The sequence below is a fragment of the Plasmodium vivax genome, chromosome 13 (genome assembly GCF_000002415.2).
Source record: "Plasmodium vivax chromosome 13, whole genome shotgun sequence".
In the NCBI taxonomy this organism is placed as follows: Eukaryota; Apicomplexa; class Aconoidasida; order Haemosporida; family Plasmodiidae; genus Plasmodium; species Plasmodium vivax.
Window position 1 is genome coordinate 339,149 of NC_009918.1, and position 20,519 is coordinate 359,667.

The 20,519-nt window shown below is 40.8% G+C and overlaps 3 protein-coding genes across 3 annotated transcripts, besides 31 other annotated features; 1 reads left to right on the forward strand and 2 right to left on the reverse strand.

The window, feature by feature from the left end:
• The first annotated feature begins 968 nt into the window (after positions 1-968).
• Positions 969-993: a microsatellite.
• A 4,076-nt stretch (positions 994-5,069) lies between these two features.
• Positions 5,070-5,095: a microsatellite.
• A 79-nt stretch (positions 5,096-5,174) lies between these two features.
• Positions 5,175-5,208: a microsatellite.
• A 511-nt stretch (positions 5,209-5,719) lies between these two features.
• Positions 5,720-5,748: a microsatellite.
• A 174-nt stretch (positions 5,749-5,922) lies between these two features.
• Positions 5,923-5,948: a microsatellite.
• Positions 5,949-6,204: 256 nt separating this feature from the next.
• Positions 6,205-6,382: a microsatellite.
• Positions 6,383-6,478: 96 nt separating this feature from the next.
• Positions 6,479-6,618: a microsatellite.
• A 107-nt stretch (positions 6,619-6,725) lies between these two features.
• Positions 6,726-6,751: a microsatellite.
• A 1,070-nt stretch (positions 6,752-7,821) lies between these two features.
• Positions 7,822-12,222, forward strand: PVX_084475 (hypothetical protein, conserved; the record flags this gene model as incomplete). Its single annotated transcript, XM_001616512.1, has 1 exon — positions 7,822-12,222. One exon carries the CDS (start codon positions 7,822-7,824, stop codon positions 12,220-12,222), a length of 4,401 nt encoding a protein of 1,466 aa, XP_001616562.1.
• Positions 8,005-8,034: a microsatellite.
• Positions 8,329-8,374: a microsatellite.
• Positions 9,588-9,645: a microsatellite.
• Positions 9,825-9,857: a microsatellite.
• Positions 11,058-11,103: a microsatellite.
• Positions 11,262-11,358: a microsatellite.
• Positions 11,624-11,750: a microsatellite.
• Positions 12,185-12,210: a microsatellite.
• Positions 12,223-12,255: 33 nt separating the features above from the next.
• Positions 12,256-12,286: a microsatellite.
• Positions 12,287-12,357: 71 nt separating this feature from the next.
• Positions 12,358-12,423: a microsatellite.
• Positions 12,424-12,625: 202 nt separating this feature from the next.
• Positions 12,626-12,757: a microsatellite.
• Positions 12,758-12,952: 195 nt separating this feature from the next.
• Positions 12,953-12,975: a microsatellite.
• Positions 12,976-13,569: 594 nt separating this feature from the next.
• Positions 13,570-13,593: a microsatellite.
• A 606-nt stretch (positions 13,594-14,199) lies between these two features.
• Positions 14,200-14,233: a microsatellite.
• Positions 14,234-14,266: 33 nt separating this feature from the next.
• Positions 14,267-14,289: a microsatellite.
• On the reverse strand, positions 14,277-14,921 carry PVX_084480 (hypothetical protein, conserved; the record flags this gene model as incomplete). Its single annotated transcript, XM_001616513.1, has 2 exons — positions 14,277-14,588; positions 14,703-14,921. 2 exons carry the CDS (start codon positions 14,919-14,921, stop codon positions 14,277-14,279), a joined length of 531 nt encoding a protein of 176 aa, XP_001616563.1.
• Positions 14,922-15,177: 256 nt separating this feature from the next.
• Positions 15,178-15,208: a microsatellite.
• Positions 15,209-15,542: 334 nt separating this feature from the next.
• Positions 15,543-15,566: a microsatellite.
• Positions 15,567-16,790: 1,224 nt separating this feature from the next.
• On the reverse strand, positions 16,791-20,190 carry PVX_084485 (hypothetical protein, conserved; the record flags this gene model as incomplete). Its single annotated transcript, XM_001616514.1, is given in 2 exon segments — positions 16,791-20,048; positions 20,065-20,190. 1 exon segment carries the CDS (start codon positions 19,617-19,619, stop codon positions 16,791-16,793), a length of 2,829 nt encoding a protein of 942 aa, XP_001616564.1. The 5' UTR covers positions 19,620-20,048; positions 20,065-20,190.
• Positions 18,376-18,397: a microsatellite.
• Positions 18,860-18,897: a microsatellite.
• Positions 18,949-18,970: a microsatellite.
• Positions 19,815-19,849: a microsatellite.
• Positions 19,980-20,014: a microsatellite.
• A 227-nt stretch (positions 20,191-20,417) lies between the features above and the next one.
• Positions 20,418-20,437: a microsatellite.
• The last annotated feature ends 82 nt before the right edge of the window (positions 20,438-20,519 follow it).

Consider the following 20,519-nt stretch of genomic DNA (forward strand, 5'->3'; position numbering starts at 1 on the left):
CAAACGAAGGAAACACTTAAAACAGTAATCTTCTGGCAAGCACAAAATTTCTGACGACGAGTAACTTCACATTTTCTGCGCTGTAATTATGCCGTCTTTCAATTTTATACTCGCCAAAAAAAAATGTACCAACGTAAGCGTAAACGGGTTATGCAAATGGGTATGATGTAAGTTAATCAAATGCGTATGGCATACAGCACGGAAATATATATACACTCACGGACGCACAGAAAGGAAAAGTAACGCTTAACTGGCTAATTTTCATCACAATAATTGTGAGAAAGTATCTGCATAAAGCATTATACGTATGCGCGTGCGAGTTTTCGGAATGGATGTTATCATGTAGCATGCATGGGTTCGTTAAAAGCGGAAATTCACGGAGCAGTCGGCAGATATTCTTGGCCATTTGGTCATTAAAGTTCATTCATTTGCATAATCAACTATTCGCAATTTTATTTGCTTGCAAATTTATTTACTTACTTGCAAGTTTGTTCATCCATTTCGTTATTTGGCTCCTCTTCTGTAGCGCTAAATCATAACGCGATGCAGAATCGAACCCTTTTTTTGGGGGGAGGCACAGTTTTTTTCTTAAAAAATTTGCAAACTCCAAGTTGGAATGGAGCGTTCTTCTTTTCCCTTTCCAAATTCGCAATTGCAAAAGGGCTTCAAATTTAAAAAATCATGCCACCACATCATCAGTGCGGGTATAAATATAACCACGCGGCTACGAATTTCGCCTCGCAAATATGCTTAAAATGGTATACATAAATAAATAAAAAAATATGTAATAAAAGAGCCCATATTTTTGCTCTCTCTACATATATAACATATTATCGCGTGCGTAACTTTGTGGCATATTTGGCAAATTCCACTCAAGCCATGGTTCAAAATTTATTTGTACTCAAAAAACAGCCTTTTCTGTTCAGTCATTTACGAATTTGTAAATCACGCGCTCTTCAGATTTAAAGAAAAAAAAAAGTACATAAAAGGAGAAAAAAAAAAATACACGAATGGATGAGTTTATATTTATGACGAACCTTTTTTCCTTTCATCATCATTTTGATTATTTTCATTTTTTTTCCTTTTTTTTTTTTTTTCCCATTTTTTCCCCATTTTTTTTCCAATTTATTCCCCCTCTTTTTTAATTTTTCCGCATTTTGCATGTAAAGAAAAAACGAACCTGTGGTGAGGGGAAGGGACGTCTGGGAGTCTTCAATTTAACGTCAGTACCATCGCTTTACTCTGTTATGCTCCCATCATTTTGAAGGAAAAAATTAATTTTGTTGCAAACTCAGCTTATGAATGGGCGGGCGCAGAACAAGCGACCGTAGCAATTTATATATGCAAAAGTAATGAAGTATACATATATGTTCTGCACGAAAAAGTCCGTTCTTTTATTTTAACCATTTCTCCAAATTGTGCTTCATTTTTAAAAAAAATAATCCCCCGAGTCGTTGGACGGAACACGAAGCAGAGCATTTTTTTGTCCCCCTCCCCCTGAACATTTTTCAACAATACAAATAAAGCGCCCATATATGTTTGCAAATTCGTGAACATGTTTCTTCTCATTTCTGTCTTGTGCGATTTTACTCTTTTGCATCACCGCTTTTTCGTGTTAACGGATAAGTCTTTTTCATTTCGTGGCAGCTTGGACGTAAGCGGTACATCCCCCAAACGTTCGACTGAATGAGGAAACGGCACAAATACCTTTTATAGTTTTTTCCTTATATCTTTTTTTTAAAAAAAAAAAACTAACGTGACAGTGAGCCAAATGGCAAAAAAGAGAAAAAAAATAGCACGCGATTTTATGTGAAACGCAACGCTGCTGCAACAGTATGAAAAAAAAAAAAAAAAAAAAAAAAAAGGAATGTTCTTCCCCCATTGGTAAACATTACGCGCAAGCATATATGTCGCAAAACGAATTAATTCAGGTATGTAGACCTAACAATTTGTTAAAAGTGGCATAAGAAAATTTTACAATTGTCACGCCTTCGAACAATTTCGCCACGTCCATTTTGAAATGCTTCTTCACCCCCCGTTTGTTTTCAACCCACATGGGGTTAACACGCCAGCATGGCATAAACGCACAAATGAAAAAAATTGAAAGAGGCTATTTCGTGGGGTTAGCCAACTGATCAAACGTCTACATGGAGATGGTACCCCCATTTGGGGGAAAACAAAATGAACCAACTCGAGAGAAAAACTGAACATTAATTTTGCACGACAGAAATTGTTGTCCACCGTTTTGTATCACCTTTTTTGGTATTATGCATAATGCTTCAAACGATAAGAATAATTGTTTGCAAAATTTTTCCTCCCATTTGTGTATCCCCACATAATTCATTTCTGCAAAGGATGGCTAGCCATGTGAGTTACCCACAACGACACATTCCCCATCTGTATAGAAGTTGCCAAAAATACCAAATGGTCCAAAGGGGGGAACATCCACATGTTGGCGCGTATTTCCACCATGAAAGGCGTCGAATGGGCACAGCATGTTGATCTTCCCCCCTTTCGTTTTCGCCATAAGGTGTAAGTTTTCTCCTCACTGGTTAACGTATGCTGGTGTACCACTTTTGCATCGGCTTACTCCCACTAATTTAGGGAAAAATTAAAGTGCCCCCTTTTTTGTAAAGAAAGTTAGAATTGCACAAATAGCTCATCTATCTTGATAAACGGAGGGGGTCGCAGGAAAATAAATAAACAATAAAGTAAAATAAAATGGCACAATTGAAGCATTCCCGTAATGCCCTTTCACGGAACGGAGGATAACCTTATCTCCCTCGAGGCATCCACTCATTTTTTCGTCCACTCATTTTTGCATTTTGGAATGTATGCCCTTCCAACGTGGAAGAGAGCCGCCTCTTGCGTAACCCTAACTATGAATCACCTGAACAAGTGCTTTTCAAAAAATGCCACTCTTCAAATGTGCAAATATGCTGCCAAGTTGCAATGGACAGGAAAAACAAAATGGAGTAATATATTCTCCAAAATAGAAGCAAGATCAAAAGGCACCAACTTATAAGAGCATAAAAACGGAGTGCCTCCTGGGGGGAGCATAAATACTCTAAAGTTGTTTCTTAAAAAATGTTCCTATACATTTTAGCAAGAGGAACCTGATTTATGCAAATGCGCATGCGCACATATATGTGTTGAGCCCCAGGCAGTGCACCTTAGCGGACATGTCCTCCCAATCTTCGGCACGTGAAACTACCCCATATTTGTTCCGTTACAGCTGTTTTTTTGTTAAAGTCAGGAGAGGTATTTTTCCATTTAGGGAGAAGTATAAATGGGAACGGAGTTACCACGCCTTCTCCGTTACCATCATTACTATGGCTTTCGTTTTTTTTTTTCCGATGGCACAGTGTGCATAGGTAGCTAAATTACAGGCTCTTCTCCCTTTCAGAGCTAGAAAAGGGAGTTTTTTTTTTTTTCTTTTTTTGCCATACATTTGTTAGAAAGTGAACTGAGAGCGGTGTACCTTTAGGAGAAAAATAATCCCCACACGGGGCAACATATACATTTATGTGTGTATAAACCCGTTTGCCATGTGTACGTTCCTGCACTTAATCCGTTAAGCATGTTCTAGTGGCGAACATATATGCCTTATGGGGAACTCCCCAAACTCACTTTCGCTGTGAAGGACTCTTTTACAACCTGGCGCACCTTTAATTAGGAGATCACCGAAAAAATCCATGACCATCACAGCTGTAATAAAAAAAAACATGCTGAAGGTTACAGCACTGAGGCGAATAATTGTGGGCCCAGCCTGACGCAGCAACCTTTCTCACCTTATACACACATATGCGTATTGAAAATGCGACATTTGTGAAAGTATGTAAATATTTTCAGTAAGTATCTTAAGGGACGTTAAAAGTGCCGTTTCTTTGGGAGAAATTCATTTTGTGATTAGCGTTGGCACAAATGCTACTGCATCTTATAGCGCCAATGTGACCCTAATACATTGGGGGTAACTATTAATTCGTAATTATATCATGTGCATACATGTGCCAACAGGTGCCATATGTATACACCTTCATGTGAAAAAAAATTGTTACAAGTGTTTCCTCTTTTTTTTTTTTTTTTACACAGAAGACTTACAGCAGAACTGCACGAAGGTTGTGTGTGTCCCTCACCCATTTAAGTGTAACGCATAGTTTGAAGCATACCGAATGGGCCAAATTCTTAAAGGGGAAGCGCAGCAAAGGGGAAATATATATATATTTTTGTTTTTTTGAAGAGCTTAGAAAAGGTGTGCCAGCTTTAAAATTGTAATTTTAGCAAGGAGGGAAGAATTGCTGCCAGTGCACCATGGTGCACATCCGCCTAGGAGAGAACAAGTCTTTTCTTTTTTGCCCACTAGCCATTTTCGCAAATTGAAGAAATAAGCAGGTGTGCTGCTCCAAGGGGAGTAAACCAAATGGTATGCGTTAGCGCAAGCATACGCAGCTGTGTGCAACATCCTGGAAACAGACGACTTACACGCGGGTGCGTATGGGGATGCTCTCTGTGCGCACTGCACCCCTCCCCACAGGTCGGCAACGGCTGAGAGGTAGCCCAAAATAATTTGTACCCCAATTTAGGAGGGTTCCTAGGAGGAATACCTTTTCCACGGAAACACTTTTCCCTCAAGGTGCCGCAACCATTTCGTACTAACTGAAGTTGTTACTCATTCATCAGCTAAATTTCTTTCTAAGTATGCTCGCGAGTATGCACACCTTTTCACATATTGGTGCTACTCACATGTTTGGGTCCCCTTTTTCCGTAAGACCCCCTTTGCGTAACCTCTTTTTTAGGTCTCCCATTTGTATATTGTCCTTTCCCCCTCTTTTAAAATTGTGCTAAATCTTATGTAACAATATGGCAGCAAAGGTGTAAGGTTCCACGATTATCCACCGCTCCCCCCACCCCACAAAAAAAAAGGTGACCCTTTGGTAACATACACATATGCACAGTGAAGCAGGACGGTATGCCGCTCAGCTGTCATAGGACTCTAAGCAAAGCTGCGCGCGGGAGGAAAACTACCCTAATGCGTAGGTGCCACGTGTGCAAGTTGACGCTCCATGCTTGAAAAATTAGGCAAATGTGTACACAAGCTCCTTTTTTCCAGCATAAATCAAAGTGCCACGTTGTGCATACGTGCCAATTTATTGCTAATGCACAGTGGGGGAAAAAATAAAATAAAATAAAATAAAATACGGCAAATATCACCTTTTTTAAAGTATATGTAAAAAAAAGGCATTTTTTTTTTTTTCCTTTTTATCGTAAGAGAATTGCAAAAAAAAAAAATAAAGTCAAAAAAAAAAAAAAATATATGTGTGACCCCTCAAAAAATTGCAAATAATTTGGGGAAAAAAAAAATATACATATATACACCAATTTGCTAATTTACCAATTTACCAATTTTTTTTTCTTTAATAAAAATTAAACCTAAAATTAACAATTAATTAAAAACTCTTTACACAAATGGGAGGGTTTGAAACGTGTTAAAAAAAAAAAATATATTAAATTAAGATTAAAAATATACATACATGCAGCACAATAATTTTTTTCACATGTAATTAAATAACATTTTGTACACGTAAAACGCATCATATGCCATTTTTCCGCATGGCGCGTAATTATATACGTATGCGTGTATGCATTATGTATATCCCCTACTATTTTATGTCCATAAGAATTACACTCGTGTAAGTTTACATACAAACGAGCAGTAAACATACGTACCTGTGCGTGCGCATGTAACAATAGAGATAATGCAAATTAAAGTCGTAATTAAAAGCCCCTGAAAAGAGAAAAATAATTAACTGTTTTTAATTTTCAAAAAAAAAAAGAAATAAAAAAAAAAAAATAATAAGAGGAGGAAGGGATGGAAAAAAGAAAAATTTTACGTATGCAAACAGTTTTACATTTTGTCAATCCCTTTTTATTTCACAATTTTTTTTTATAACAAAATGTAGCAGTATGTTTTTTTTTTTTTTTTAAACATTAAAGAAAAAAATTAAGTGACATTTTGTGTGCCGGGTTTTTTTTTTTTTTTTTTTTTTTTTTCCGAAAAAAAAACTTAATTTATGAACTATATTTAAAAAAAATTATAAGCGTAAAGCACGTAGGGTTTAATGTGAACACACGAAGTTATATTTTTTTTGGCGCTTTGCGATGAGCCAGCAGAGGAAGCATATGCATACGTGCGTGTACTCATATATATGTAATGTACATATATGCATACCGTACGCAGTACGCACGCGCGCGTAATTCATGTACAATTGCGTTCCGCGTATGCATACACATGTACCCGCCGCGCCCTTGCGTACACGCACATGCGAAGGTACACTCACGCGCGCGCGCGCATGTACGTACATACATTCGTACATTCATACATTCGTACATTCATACATACGTACATTCATACATACGTACGTTCATCCATCCATACGTACGTACGCACGCTTATAGATAGATAATGTACAAATAAACATGCGTACCACGAGCAAGAGGAAAAAAAAAAAAGAGAGAGAAAGCGATTAAAAAAAATGGAAGGTGACAGATGACACATGCCAAATTAATCAATTAAGGAAAAATAAAAACTGCATAAACGAAAATCGTGTATGCATGAATACGTGTGTTTTATGCTCATACGTGTATTGCATGATTTATTCACGTTCTCTCGCACCTTTACATAAGCCTTCCCATCTTTATAGATACACGTCCCAGTTTATGTACACCCTTGCCCGTTTATATTTTTTTTTACCATTTATACGTACGCGCAAGCGTATCCCTGATGCATATAAATGAATTAAATATAAATTAAATACACTATGCTGTGAGAAAAAGAAAAAAAAAAAAAAAAAAAACACGAAATCGCGAGGTTGTTGTGAATACCCACAGCATTAAAAATATAGATATATTAAACTATAATTAAATGTTCACATATGCCTTAATGCATACCTTAATGCATACCTTAATGCATACCTTAATGCATACCTTAATGTATGCCTTAAAGTACGCATTATTGTATGCATTTTTACCCACCTACTCGCGCCGGCACGTATGCATTTATGCGAGTTTCCTCTCGAGAGTAAACTGAAATATTTAGCGGTTTACTTCCATGTGTACGCTTATACATGCCTACCAACGTGCGTACATACACCTACAAGTACACAGCATATGTGTGTGATTGTACCGCCTCCTCCGACGAACCAGAAATTAAAATAAAAAAAACACACACCAAAAAGGGGTACAAAACATCATACCCTGGAAGGGAGGAGGAGGAGAAAAAAAAAAAAAAAAAATTCGCACACGCCGTTTAAAGGACCATGTGTAAATATTCCATGCCTGCTAATTTTTTAAATATGTTTTAACATATCTTCCTGAAGAGTACATGCCCCCGTGTGTATGCCCATATGGATGCGTGCGTGGATGCTTATGTATACGTACATATGCATATAACGTTTGCATACGCGTCCACAGATATAGGTAGATAAACGCACATCCCGTGTGTACACACTTACATGGCACACATCCCTAATTCGCTCGGCTTTGCTCCCTCCAGTGCAGCACCCGCTTCTACATATGTACACACGCTTGTGCAATAGCCAAGCACACGTGTGAAAAAAAATTCAAGTTCTACCGCCTTTTTACTGCATGTAATGTTATAGCCTCAGTAACATCCGATTAGTTACCTTTATATGTACAACCCCCGGCACACATGCCTGGAGAGATCACTCCCCCCCTTTACATGTATGTACGTGCCAACCCCCAACGCATACATATGTGTATGTGTGTATACATGCGCTTCAGTTTTTACTTTCACTTTTCACCATGGAATTCTTGAGCAACATATATGACAAGGTCCTGTCCGGTTATGTGTCCACCGACGTGTTTAAATATAAGACGTGGCAAGAGGGCGTGCTGGGGAAAGACAGAAGCGCCTGCAACGGAGAAGGAAATGATAACGATACAGACACCGTGAAGAGAAAGCTAGAAGAAATTCTGGGGACCTTCGTGAAAAATGGAAAAATATCACACGCTCTATGGGCCCAACACAAAATGTTCATAGGAGACGAAGGAATATATATCCTAGGGGAAGTCATAACCATTTGTCAAATTGTGGAGTTTATCGACGCAGATGACCTGGTTGATATCAACAGCAACGAGGAATTCAAGGCCAACATTTTGGAAGAGCTAAAAAGGAGGTTAAATATAAAAAGGAAAACGGAAATGTTGGAGGAGAAGATTATTACCAACATATCCATGTGTAACAGCAATTTTGATGAGGACGACGGGAGTGGCGACGGGGATGATGACGTGAATGGCGAGGCGAATAAGGACGATCATGAGGGGGATGCCGATGGGGACCGTGGAGGTGGAGGTCGCGGCTTCGGTGAAGCGAACAGGATGGATAAAAAAAGAAGGAAGAAAAAAAAAACGGACAATCACAACCATAAGGGAAACGATGATGAAAGTAGCTACAATGACAGCAGCTACAACGAAAGCAGCTATAACGAAAGCAGCTACAATGAAAGCAACTACAACGACAGCAGCTGTAACGACAGCAGCTGTAACGACCATCAACGTGATGACAGCCAACGTGATGGAAACCACCGTGATGAAAACCAACGTGATGACAGCCAACGTGATGACGACCACCGTGATGACTCCAAGCTGGGAGACAAAAACGCAGTGTCCAATTTCGTCGAAATGCTGTGCGCAGGAAAAACGAATAAATTTGGGTTTTGCGAATACGACCAAAAGTTCAATGACAGATACAATCTAAAGAATAGTAAAAACGACCGCAAGTCGTCCAAGTCGTTAGAACATTGCATATTACCCTTTCGAGAGGACTACGAACACAAATATGTGTGCCTGCTACTGAACCACTCAGGGAAACAAGAAGCGAGGATATTAAGATTTAGTAGAAACTGTGTAAGTACTAATAAATTATTGGACACTCTAAAAGGAACAGTCACCTTCTTAAATGAGCTGCGGTTTTTATTTAAATTTTTTAGATCACAGGTGGTGTTAAAAGATAGGATTTATGGAGAGTTCTGTGCGTATATAAAATTTCATAGAAGCGATCCCAATTTTAGTGGCACCAAAGCCATGAATGAATTTTTTAATTCTCTAAATGATAGTGCATTGAAGCAGCTGTTCTTTGGCTTAAATGAACAGAATTTGAATTTGCTGGAAGAGGCAATATCCTATTGCCCCATCGCTACCTTTTCCTTTTTTAAGAATATTAAGCTTTTGAAAAAGATCAATGTGAATGCCACTAGGCGGACGTGGAAGGCCGTTTGCGGGTTGCAAAAGTTGTACAAAAATTTGAAGAAGGTGCGGGAAAAAATGGCGCTCGAAGACCCCCGGTTCGCCTGCGAGGAGTACAGCTCCTGCGTTGGCAGCAGCGGTAGCGTTGGCGCCAACCGCCACGGTAACAGTAATGATGATGGCAACCACAATCAGGGAAGCCACTATCAAGGCAGTCGTCACAGCAGCAGTCATGCCTACCCCCCCTCCAGCGAGCACACCCAACTGGCACACGCACAAGGTAATAACGCCCATCCCCGAGAAACGAAATTGCTGCATGCGAAAGAAAGAGAGTTATCCTTTAGGAGCAGTAGTAGCAGTGTTCACGCCGGTGGAACGAGCGGCAGTGCCGTCGCGAGTTCGAGCGCCTGCACGAGCACGTGTTCCGTTGTGTGCACCGTTAACAATTGCAACCATAGTAGCGGTCACGTGAGCAGAGGCATCGTAGGCCTAGGCAGCAAAAAAAATAAAAGCGATTTATTTACGGATAAATCAGAAAATAAAGAATACAACCACCAAATGTATAGCAACTCATTAGATTTACACAACGAAGAAAAAAAAAATAAAAATGTAGAAATTAACCAACTAAATGACACCTGTTTATATGTTACCTCAGATGAAGAGGGTCTTCAAATGGCCAGGAGTAACAACATCACGAGTGAGTTAAGCGGCGCGAACAGAACTATCGAGGAGAATAACAAAACGTTACTAGACCAAACGAATAAAATGTTCGTAGATGATAGTTACAGGACGGTGGATGAAATGGGGAGACGTTTAAGTGAAAACAGATTGATGAGGGAAAATTCCTTGGATGATGTAAGGGCTAATATGATAAAATTATTTAAGACGTACGGGGGGCAGTGTCGTATAGGGAAAGTACAGGGCAGATGTGAAGACGCGACGTTTCAAACAGATATACCTCCAGCCTTTGGCATATTCGATGGAGTGGGTTCGTGGAGTTTGGAAGGAATAGACGCTTCTAAATTTTCCATCGGTTTGTCACTTGCTTGCCAGAGGGAGGCAGAAAAATTATCGAAAAATTTAAACGACTATGCAAAGGTGTCCTACAACACCATCATCAGATCGAAGCTGCTGTTGAGAAATTCACTAGATAGTGTAAAGAAGGAGTATGCAGATGCGTATGGCAGCTCGACCGCCATCGTAGGGTTGATAGATGAATATACGGGGAAGTGCGGGATAGCCTCCTTAGGAGACAGCGTGTGTATGATTCTTCGAAGGGAGTTCCTTCCAGGGGATATAAATTTCGAAAGAGAAACTTACCCGAAATTTCCAGTGGAATCTTTTTTGTATTATAATAATAAAGGAAGGAACCCCTCCATAGTACGTAAAATTATATGGAAGACAAGCGAACAGAAATGGGAGAACGGAGCCCCCTACCAACTATCCAATTTACCTGACCGTAGTCAATGGAAAGATTTAGAGAATAGAGGGCTACACAGTTTTGTAAAGATATTAGAAAAGGTAGATATTGATGGAGATCCACCTGAAGCCGCTGTGAGCCCCCCCTCGGAAATTTTATGTATGCCCGGAGATTTGATCTTACTAATGAGTGATGGTGTGAGTGACAACCTCTTCGATGAAGAAATAGAAGCCTACTGCACCTTTGCCATCAGCCCAGAAGAAGCATGCGAATTGGGAGACCCAAGTGCATTCACCCCTGCTCAGGATATAGCCTATTCCATTACGAACATAGCTAAGAGGAGAAGTGGAGACAAACTTCACTGCAAGCCTTTTTTTCCATTTCTTGGAAAGTACAGAGAACCAAATAGAACCTACAAAGGCAACAAGGTAGATGATATTTCCTGTGTTGCCATATGGGTAGTCTGCGAAACGGAAGACAGTGTAAAAAATTTCGTTGCTAACCCGGATGAGCCGTCTATACTGGAAACGGATAAATACTACTCGAATAATTATTTCCAACATTTTAACAAAATTACGGACATTTGTACACCTACGAAGAAGTTTATTAAAGAGAAGAATCGTATCGAGCGTGTCAATTTGCAACACGTTACCATGGAGTCCGATAGGGGAGGCGGGGAGAGGGCGAACGCACACGGAAATTTTAGCCACTCCAATAGCTCCATTATGAATGCCAATTTTTCTGCCAACTTTTTCGATTCCTCCGAGACGCCCATTAAGTTTAGCCTGTCCGATGACAACAAGTATCAGGACTTGAGCGACATGGTGCTGAAGGAGGAGGATGACGAGCATGGCGATGACATGAGCGGGGATGCCGCCAATAGTCACGATGCCGCCAATAGCGACGATGCCCCCAACTGCCACGATGAAGAGGGCGCCCTGGCGCGTGACCACCCCGGCGAAATCGACTCGAACAAGCTGAGCGACGACATGGACTCCATGAAGACGCCAAACAGCAACAGCCTAAAGTCAAGGTTCAAAGACCAAATCTTCAACCGGGATGATTTCGACCACACCCCGAGGCAGAGAATATCAGATGATCGCCTAGAAGAACATATAGAGAGGATAAATAACATGTACATTAAGACGCCCATTTTGCACATCGATAAGAATTTCAAGACCAACAAAACAAGTGTAAGAAAAACCAAGGCGTCCAACAGGGGAAAAGTCATGGGCAATAAAAAAATGGAACAAGCAGACATGTCAAGCATGCTGAATTACGAAACGCCTAAGAAGCAAATGATGATGAGAGGAGGGGCGAAGGAAAAAGCGAGCGTAGTCACATCGATGAATGAAAGCGCAGTTATGAATTCATTTATAAATAATGAAACTCCCGTTAAGTCCAGTATCACCAAGGATACTTCATTGAAGGTGGATAAAAAAATTACAAAAAATAAGAGAAAGGCGGTCTTCAATTTTGATAAAAATGAGTCCCCAAGTAAAATTGGCTACTCCAAAAAGAGGAGCAAAAAGTCTTAGTAAAAGAAAGGAAAAAAAAAAAAAATACCAACTGAAGATGTTTAAGAGGGAGAATCACGAAAATGTTTTTTTTTTTTTTTTTTTTTTTTTTCCTCTTAATTTTATCAAGCACAGCCAAATGCACACTTCCCCCCTCTGTTGGGAAGCATGTGTATCATTTTTTTTTTTTTTTGAAGTAAATATTTGCCACTATCGTGTATCATCTTGTACAATAGAAGTAAAGCAAAACCAGACAGTCGTATGTGTGTAGGTGTGTGCACGTGTATTCGTGTATTCGTGTATGCGTGTATGCGCGTGTACGTGTGCGCCAGCGTACGTTCCTACATGTATGTGCCCACGTTCTTGCCAATGTGTAGGTTCGTACCAACGCACGCAAGGGTACCCCTCACATTTGTGTTTTAAAAATTTGGCTATAAAATATGTGCGCCTTATATATATGAGCATTGTCCTAAGCGCGTGCTTAAACATGTACGCGCTTACGAAGTGTACGTGTCTGCGTATGTATATGCATATGTGTGTACACACGTGTGATGAACAGGCCTGTGCAGAAGGGAGGGAGATGTACGACGTATGGTAACCTATCTCTACGCAAGAAGGGATAGGCGGGTGTGTATACATATGCCTACACGTTTGCACATGTATATATGGCGCACATATGTAACAGCATTTTTTTTTTTTTTTTTTTTTTTATCTCTTTCCTCTTTTCTTTCTGTACCTCTGTTTTATCTCCCCCCCCTGCGAAGCTACCATCTTTATTAGGTTTTGTGAAATATGTATATGTCTACAGGCATATACGTATTGGTAAAAAATTAAGTATGCAAATAATTTCCACATTTTTTTTTTTTTTTTTTTTTTTCGCTATTTCCCCCTTTTTTTTATGCTTTAAAATTTATTTTTTATTGTAAATTTTTTTAGATATTTTATACTTCCTCCATATGCTCGTCGTCATAAAGTTTCAACCAGCCCATGTTTTCTATTTTTTTTTTTTTATGCGGGTGTGTATGCGTGCTTATGATGTGCGTGTACGCCGGCACATGTGCGGACGTGCATGCCTACCCAGGCGCGCACGACGGCACAACTGTACAGCTACATCGCTACGCAATACCGCCACACAACAGCGTTACGTAACAGCGCTACACAACACCGCCACACAATGCCGCCACGCCACACACCTACACACACGCCCCCGCACACTGCGTGCCCCCCATTTTATTGTTATTAATTTTGCTTTTATATGATGTAATTTCGATATTTTTAAAAGTGTAATAATTTAGACAAATATATGTAAAATTTCATTCAGTTTTTTAACACCTTTTTTAAGTAAACCAGAGCATAGCAGAGCAGAGCATACGCGTTTGTGTGGAAGTGTACCCTGCGGTGTTCTACAAACAATAGGGGCGCACATTTGGGGTGTAACCGCCGGTTACGAAAAATACTTTGAACTAGGGAGCGCTGGAGCGGTGGGGCTGTTTTCCCCCTTTTACCGATTAAAAGGGAAAAATTAGCACCCCATGCAGCCACTCTGTTTGGACTTTTCAATTTGAGTTATCCTCGCTCCTGCCATTCTTCTGGACGTACCACCTGATGAGAGACGCCCCTTCGGGAAAACCCCTTTTTTTTTTCCTATTTTGCTGCTTAGTCACACTTTTTACAAAATAAACGGTAATCATTTTTCCTTGTTGGTATACTAAATGTTAATCCAATTTATAGGATCAAAAAAATAAAAAAAAATTAAGCGGGCGTAAATTCCAACGTGTGGGAAATAACACAACTGCGCAACAAATTATTACAGGGGGTGGGGAGCGCTACAAAATTGCACACGCATTCCGAACGCGGAAAGGACATGCGCCTTGGTGTGTGCAGAAAGGATTGCACTTTTAAAAAACAAAAGTAAGAAAAAAGCTAATTATTCATTTTCAGCAGAAAATGGTAAAAATGGCCACTCGGGCGCATTAATTTTTTTTTTTTTTTTTTTGGAAGGATGGTCAGGGGTTACATCCCAAAAAATGCATTCACAATGATCGTGTAGTAAACCTTCCGATAAATCGTCCCTATTAATTCTCAACTGTTTCCCCGTCTGTCTTTTTTTTCTTCTTCTTCTTTTTCTTCTTTTTTAAATTCTTCGCTTTTTCGTTTTCGTTTTCATTTTCATTCTCATTGATGGGGTTCCACCCGGGCACTTTCTTCTCTGCGCTTTTATTCGCAAAAATTTTCAGAGCGCTATTTGTGACTACCTTTTTGGCACTTGCTGCACTGCTGTCGAGGGGATTCTCCCCTGCATAGGTCTTCGTGCTGGAGCTTGCAAACCTGCTCTTGTTCTGCTGCTCCAGTATTTTCCCCTTCACTTGATATACGCAGTTTTCCTCCTGCCATGTGGGAAGGGGGAAAATGGGGGAAATTAACACGGAAATGAGTTTGACCATTCGCGCAAATGGCTACGCGTGGTGGTGAGATGGAAGGAGCCCAGTGTAGCTACTCACCTGCGGCATGTAGTCCGTCCTCACGCGGATGGTTTTCCTAAACGTGCCGTCACTCCTCTGGGTGCCCTTGATAAACTTTTCATTCGTTTTTTCATTAAGTATGTAAACATCCCCTAAGGGAGTCACCACTTCCTTTAGATAATTTTCTCTACTGTCGTTATTTTCAAAAGAGTTGGGGCCCCCTGCGAATTTATTCCCTGTGACACTTCTGCTATTCATAGTTCTGTGTGTGCCGTTTATGTTTAAGAAGTGGAAGTAAAATGCTAATTCCTCTGAAGGTGTAACAGTGGCGTGCGTAAAACACGGTGATATTCGTGCGTGTGCATCTACGTACACACATGTGTGATGAAGCCGTGTAGTTTCCTTTCACGGGGAAAATTTCACTGAATGTGGGTCTCTCCAAAAAGGTGGCCAGCGTGAAGACATCAGCATTGGCGCTTTATCGGATGGGTAGACGCTGAGATGCACTCTTCGCACGCACAATTAATTTCATATAGAGTGCATACGGGGGAGGCAAAAGGAACATGCGCCGTTGCAGGAGCGATCAACATGTACATTCAAACCTCAAGAGGGGCATCAAAAAGAAGAAAAAAAAAAAAAAAAAAAAAATCAATTCCGCAGCTGATATTTAGCTAGCTGAAGGGGAAATGGTTCGTACGCCAATTTGGGGAAACATTTTGGCAGTTTTTTCGCCAAATGCAGTTATGCAGCGTTGTTCCACTTGGGGAGGAAAATTTACTCATTCACGCTGGTACATTCACAAAGGGTGTTCTCCTCCTTTATGTTTTACGTGCCGACCAGGGGAAAAAAGAAGATTCCCCCTCAATTAAAACAATAATACGTTTACGTTGCGTGAAAATTGGCTTAAACAGTAGCCCCTACTATGCCGATAAGCACGTGGCATAACCCATTTCAGCAGGCACGAAAAATGCGTTGCATCAGAAGGAGTAAACGAGATTACTCTCACTCACGGCTTGTTACATTCATTCGAAATGGCACGTCACTGGAAGGCAGTTACAAATGTGTTTACAGAATTGCCGTTTGGTTAATTCGTAGGGGTGAACTCGTTTGACAGCCCGCAGGGAAAAATGCATCCATCCGGATAAGCAGCTTAACTGCGTGGAGAAAAAAGTTCAACATTTTCCGCGTTAATTTTTTTTCCTGCTTTTTAATCGCTTCGTTTATTTGCCACTTTATTTTGCCATCTTATTTTGCCACTTATTTTGCTGCTTTGTATTGCCACTTATTTTGCTGCTTTGTATTGCCACTTTATTTTGCTGCTTTGTATTGCCACTTATTTTGCTGCTTTGTATTGCCACTTTATTTTGCTGCTTTATTTTGCTGCTTTATTTTGCTATTTTTTTTTTTTCCCCCATTTCACCGCCAGCCCGTGGGAACAAATTTTTGTGGCACAAAAAAATACTCTGCAAGTGGGGCATACCCAACATCAGCAGTCGCAACGATTGACTTTGCTATAACAACAAAAAAAAAAACTTCCCTCTTGTTCTATGTTTAACTAACTGTTCCTGATTTTTATTTGAATTTTTCCCTTTCTAATATCACTAGTTGTGCGTAGTTATTCCTCATTGTGCATTTTTCGGGATACTACAAAAACTCCCTACGCGAACGAAAAATAACTTTACAGTTGTGTAAGAGACCCTCTTTTGAACTTTGCATGGGGTCGCATTTCGATCTTTTAAAAAAAGCGTCCCCATATAAAGTAGCCTTTATACTTTTACAACATCCAAATGGGGGAAAAAAAAATGATGCGAAAAACTGCAGTGCGATGAAATTCACGGAAAAATACTGACATGGAAAAAAAAAAAAGTGTTTTAGTTTTATTCCAAAATTTTACATATCATAGGACATATAAAAGTAAAACGTTGAATAAAATACATGTCAGATCAGACACGAAACATTATGATATTCAAACAAGACAAAAAAATAAAATAAAAAAAAACACATTATAGTGTACAATAGAGCACGTTTACCATGTGTGCATAAACTGCTACGCGGAAAAAACACAAGGGGGGCTTAAAAAGGGGACCACAACACTCCTATCGTGGAAGTAACCCCCACCACCACCTCTTAATAATAGTAAACGTACCCATAGTGGTTATCCCGCCTGAGGTGAATAGACAAATATTTCAAAGAAGAGAAGGGCTTCCCACAGCAGTAATATATTCTATGCGTTTTCACATGAACGAAATGGTTTTCCAAATTCTTCAAACTGGAAAACTGCTCATCACAGTAGCCACATTTATTCGTATCTAGCATGTTTTGTAGCCACAGGGGTCTTTTCCTTGTCCTGGATGGGGCAAGCAAATGTCTAAAGGTGCAGAAATATCTGGGGATCGACTTGGTATAGTCATGTTTGAAGTGCTTTAAATAGGACAGCTTGTAGTATATGTCCTTCTCAAGTTCCTTTACATTTATATGCGCTTCATATGGCTGCAACGCGTCGCTTGGCTTTCTTTCATTGTATTTTCTACGCGTATAATTGTTCCTATTTTGAGTTATATAAAAACCACTTTCATCATAAACGTGGTGAGCACCTTTGCCTTTTTGTACCCCCCAAAATGGATAACCAGATTTGCCATTTTTTTCATATCCTTCTGCATTGATAGAGGTTGCCTCTTCGCGCGAGCCTACCATTCCCACACTACCATAATAGTGAGCCTTACGCGAATCTGCTGTGTAATATTTCGGGACGCGCTTAGCCCAACTGGGAATGTAATACGCGCTGTACTTATCCCTGTAGTTGTATTTTCCGGGTGTTCGCGCGGCCAAGTGATGGGAGTTACGGGAATGGAAGCTCTGTCCATTGAGGAGGCTTTTTGTCCCAGGCTGGCTATAACGATTGTAACGGTCGTAATGATCGTAATGATCGTGATGATTGTAATTCCCGTGCCAGTTGTTCCGGCGATCGTCCCGATAGTAGTCCCAGTTGTCCCAGTGGTTATCCCACTTGTTTCCCCGCTGGTTGCCCCACTTGCTGCCCCATTTGTCCCCACAACTGCGATAATCCCTCAGGTGGCTTAGACCCTCTTCGCCCCACGCCCACCTCGCCTTGCCCTTCCTGCCGTGCCTATATTTCGGCCCATAGTACTGCACCGTGTTATTTTGTATGTATATATTAACCGTGTTCGTTTTGTGACCCGCGTTGCAGTCGATGGGACTCCCCCCTTCATCAGTCACTTTCTCAAGGTGTCCGTTTGTGCCTTCCGCCCCATCGACCACATCATCGCCGGGGGGGCAATCCGGATGGGAAGGAGACCCTTCCCTTACACACCACTCCCCCCCCTTCCTGCTGGGCGCCAAATCTGTGTCATGCGTTTTGGCGGCGTGTAAAGGTGGTCCATTTGTGGGATCATTTTTGGGATCATTTTTGGGATCATTTTTGGGATCATTTTTGGGATCATTTTTGGGACCATTTTCCGACCCATTTGTGGGATCATTTTTGGGACCATTTTCCGACCCATTTGTGGGATCATTTTTGGAACCACTTTCCAACCCATTTGTGTGCCCCTCCCCGCTGCACCAATTAGCTGTTTCCTCCTCACTAGCGCTCATTCGATGCAACGCCTCGTTGTTTAAGTCTTCCTCGCTGAGCGAATGCGTGGTGAATGACTTGGACATAAGGCACTCTCTCTTGCTACTCAACGTGTCGCACCATTCGAGGCATTCTTTGCTATTCCCCTTGGTGCTAGCATAACGTAGGGAGGAATTTTCTCCTGAGTTGAATTTGCCAAGTGGATTGTTATGCGGAGTAGCCACGTCGTTTTCTCCCCCCGGGGAGGGTGTCAACTGTTGTTTGTTACGGACAGGGTTATCATTGAGATTTTGTTTTTTTCCCTTCGTCTTATGCGTCCCATTCTTATTAGCATCTATCTCTGTGCTTACTTGGGAACTATCTACGTTTAACTTTTCCGCCTCTTCAATTTCGCTCGTATGGTCCTTCAGCATATGAGGTGGTGAAGTCGTTTCCCCCTCTACGTCTCCTTTCTTTACACCATAATCGCTGCAGTTTTTTTTCTCCTTCCGGTTGGCACTTCCCTTTCGGGAAATTTCTCCCCCTTCGATTGGACACCCTTTCGCCTTTTCGCTGACGTTATCACGAGGGTGTTTGTTAAAAAGGCAAATTTTTTTCACAACCTTTTTGTTGTCCTTATCCTCCTCCTTGGAGAGAACTGCCTTACTGAATGGGGTCACATCGAGCGCATTTTTGTGAAGGCCATTCCTAATGTGTGCATTTTCCCTTTGTAACTGTTTGTCTCCCTCTGGTTGAAGCTCCGGCTGGACTTGCACTTTCTTCTCCTCAGGGAGGCCCACCGAATTGTGTTCCCCCCTCCGCTCCCCCTTTGTTGCGCTGCTCATTGAGCTGCTTATTGAGGTGCTTATTGCGCCTCTCACCTTCGTTGTGCCCATTTTTGCCCCCCCACGGCTGCGGAAAAGGATATCGTTGCATTTCAACCCCTGCAAAAATGACTTGTCGTTTTTATTGAAAAGGTCAATTTTTTCCTTCACAGTTAAATTGTAACTGTTGCACAAAACCGTTTTCTCGAGCACATCATTTGTGTAATTGAAAAAGCTACTCGTGGAGAATAAGTCATATATTTCTTCCTTCTTCAAATTGCTTTTGCACATTTTGTAGTTGACTCCGCTTATCAGTCGGATATCTATTGTCACCAGCCCCTTCAATCCTATGATGCATATCTTCACATTGTCTTTCGAAAAAATGTAATTGTTTTGCTTCCCAGGATTCTCCTGCCAGTTGTGCTTCTTCGCGTTCTGTCTTATGTCATTCAAATTTAGCCACGCATCATCCTTTTCTTCTTTCGGACGAGCGCTAACCACGTTGGTCATTTTGTATGTACAAAAAAATTGTTCTTTCAGGGGTGCCCCCTCGGGGGACATACGTAGCAGGGTTCTCAAAAAGGGGGGGAAGTCACACAAATAGGGCAAATAATAAATGCATGCAGGGGATATTTTCCTTTTTTTTTTTTCTTCCTTGCCTTTTCAAGTGTATATGTAAAAATGTGCTTCCTATCATTTGGGCTGCCTTCCCATATGTTAATCGAATCGAGGAAAAATTGCCCCCACGGAAGTGTGCAGTGTGTACTTTGGGTTCCTTCTCGACTGGGTTAAAATGGCAAGCGAAAATGCGTCAATGGATACTTATTGGAGGAAATGCCTTCGCGGAGGGGCCATAAGTAAACTGCGCTTAGTGGATCTGATGAATGGCGCTCAGTTTTTTTTTATGGGGGGGTAATAAAAAAAAAAAGGAGTTTACAACTGCTAACAAAGTGGTTGCAAAGAGGGGTATTGTGTCACTCGTCTGTCAGCCTGCTCGTCTGTCAGCTCGCCCGTCCATTGGTCCTTTTTCTTCTTTTCTTTTTTTTTTTCTTCTTTTTTCTCTCTTCGGCCGATTTGCCGTTCGTAACAATGCGCGGAATTGCCAAACTAACGCTTCAAATTGGGAGGAATTAAAAAAAAAAAAAAAAAAATCTGACACCAGGGAATCGCAAAAGTGTACACATATTTTACATACGCAATTTACATGTGCAAAATTATACATGCAGGATGCAAAACATGCGGGCGCAGGGACACCTTTTCAGCTTGACCCACGGGTGCTATAGAACAAAAGGGGAATTAAAAAAAGGAAAAAAAAAGAAAAAAACAAGCGAAAGTTGCAACATTTGCAATAAGATCGTGGTATACTATTTGTGCGGGGGAAAAAAAAAAATAGCGCGGCGGGATAGGGGTGCTAATTTAGGGACAGTGGGATATACCCGGGTTAAAAGCTTCCCCACATCA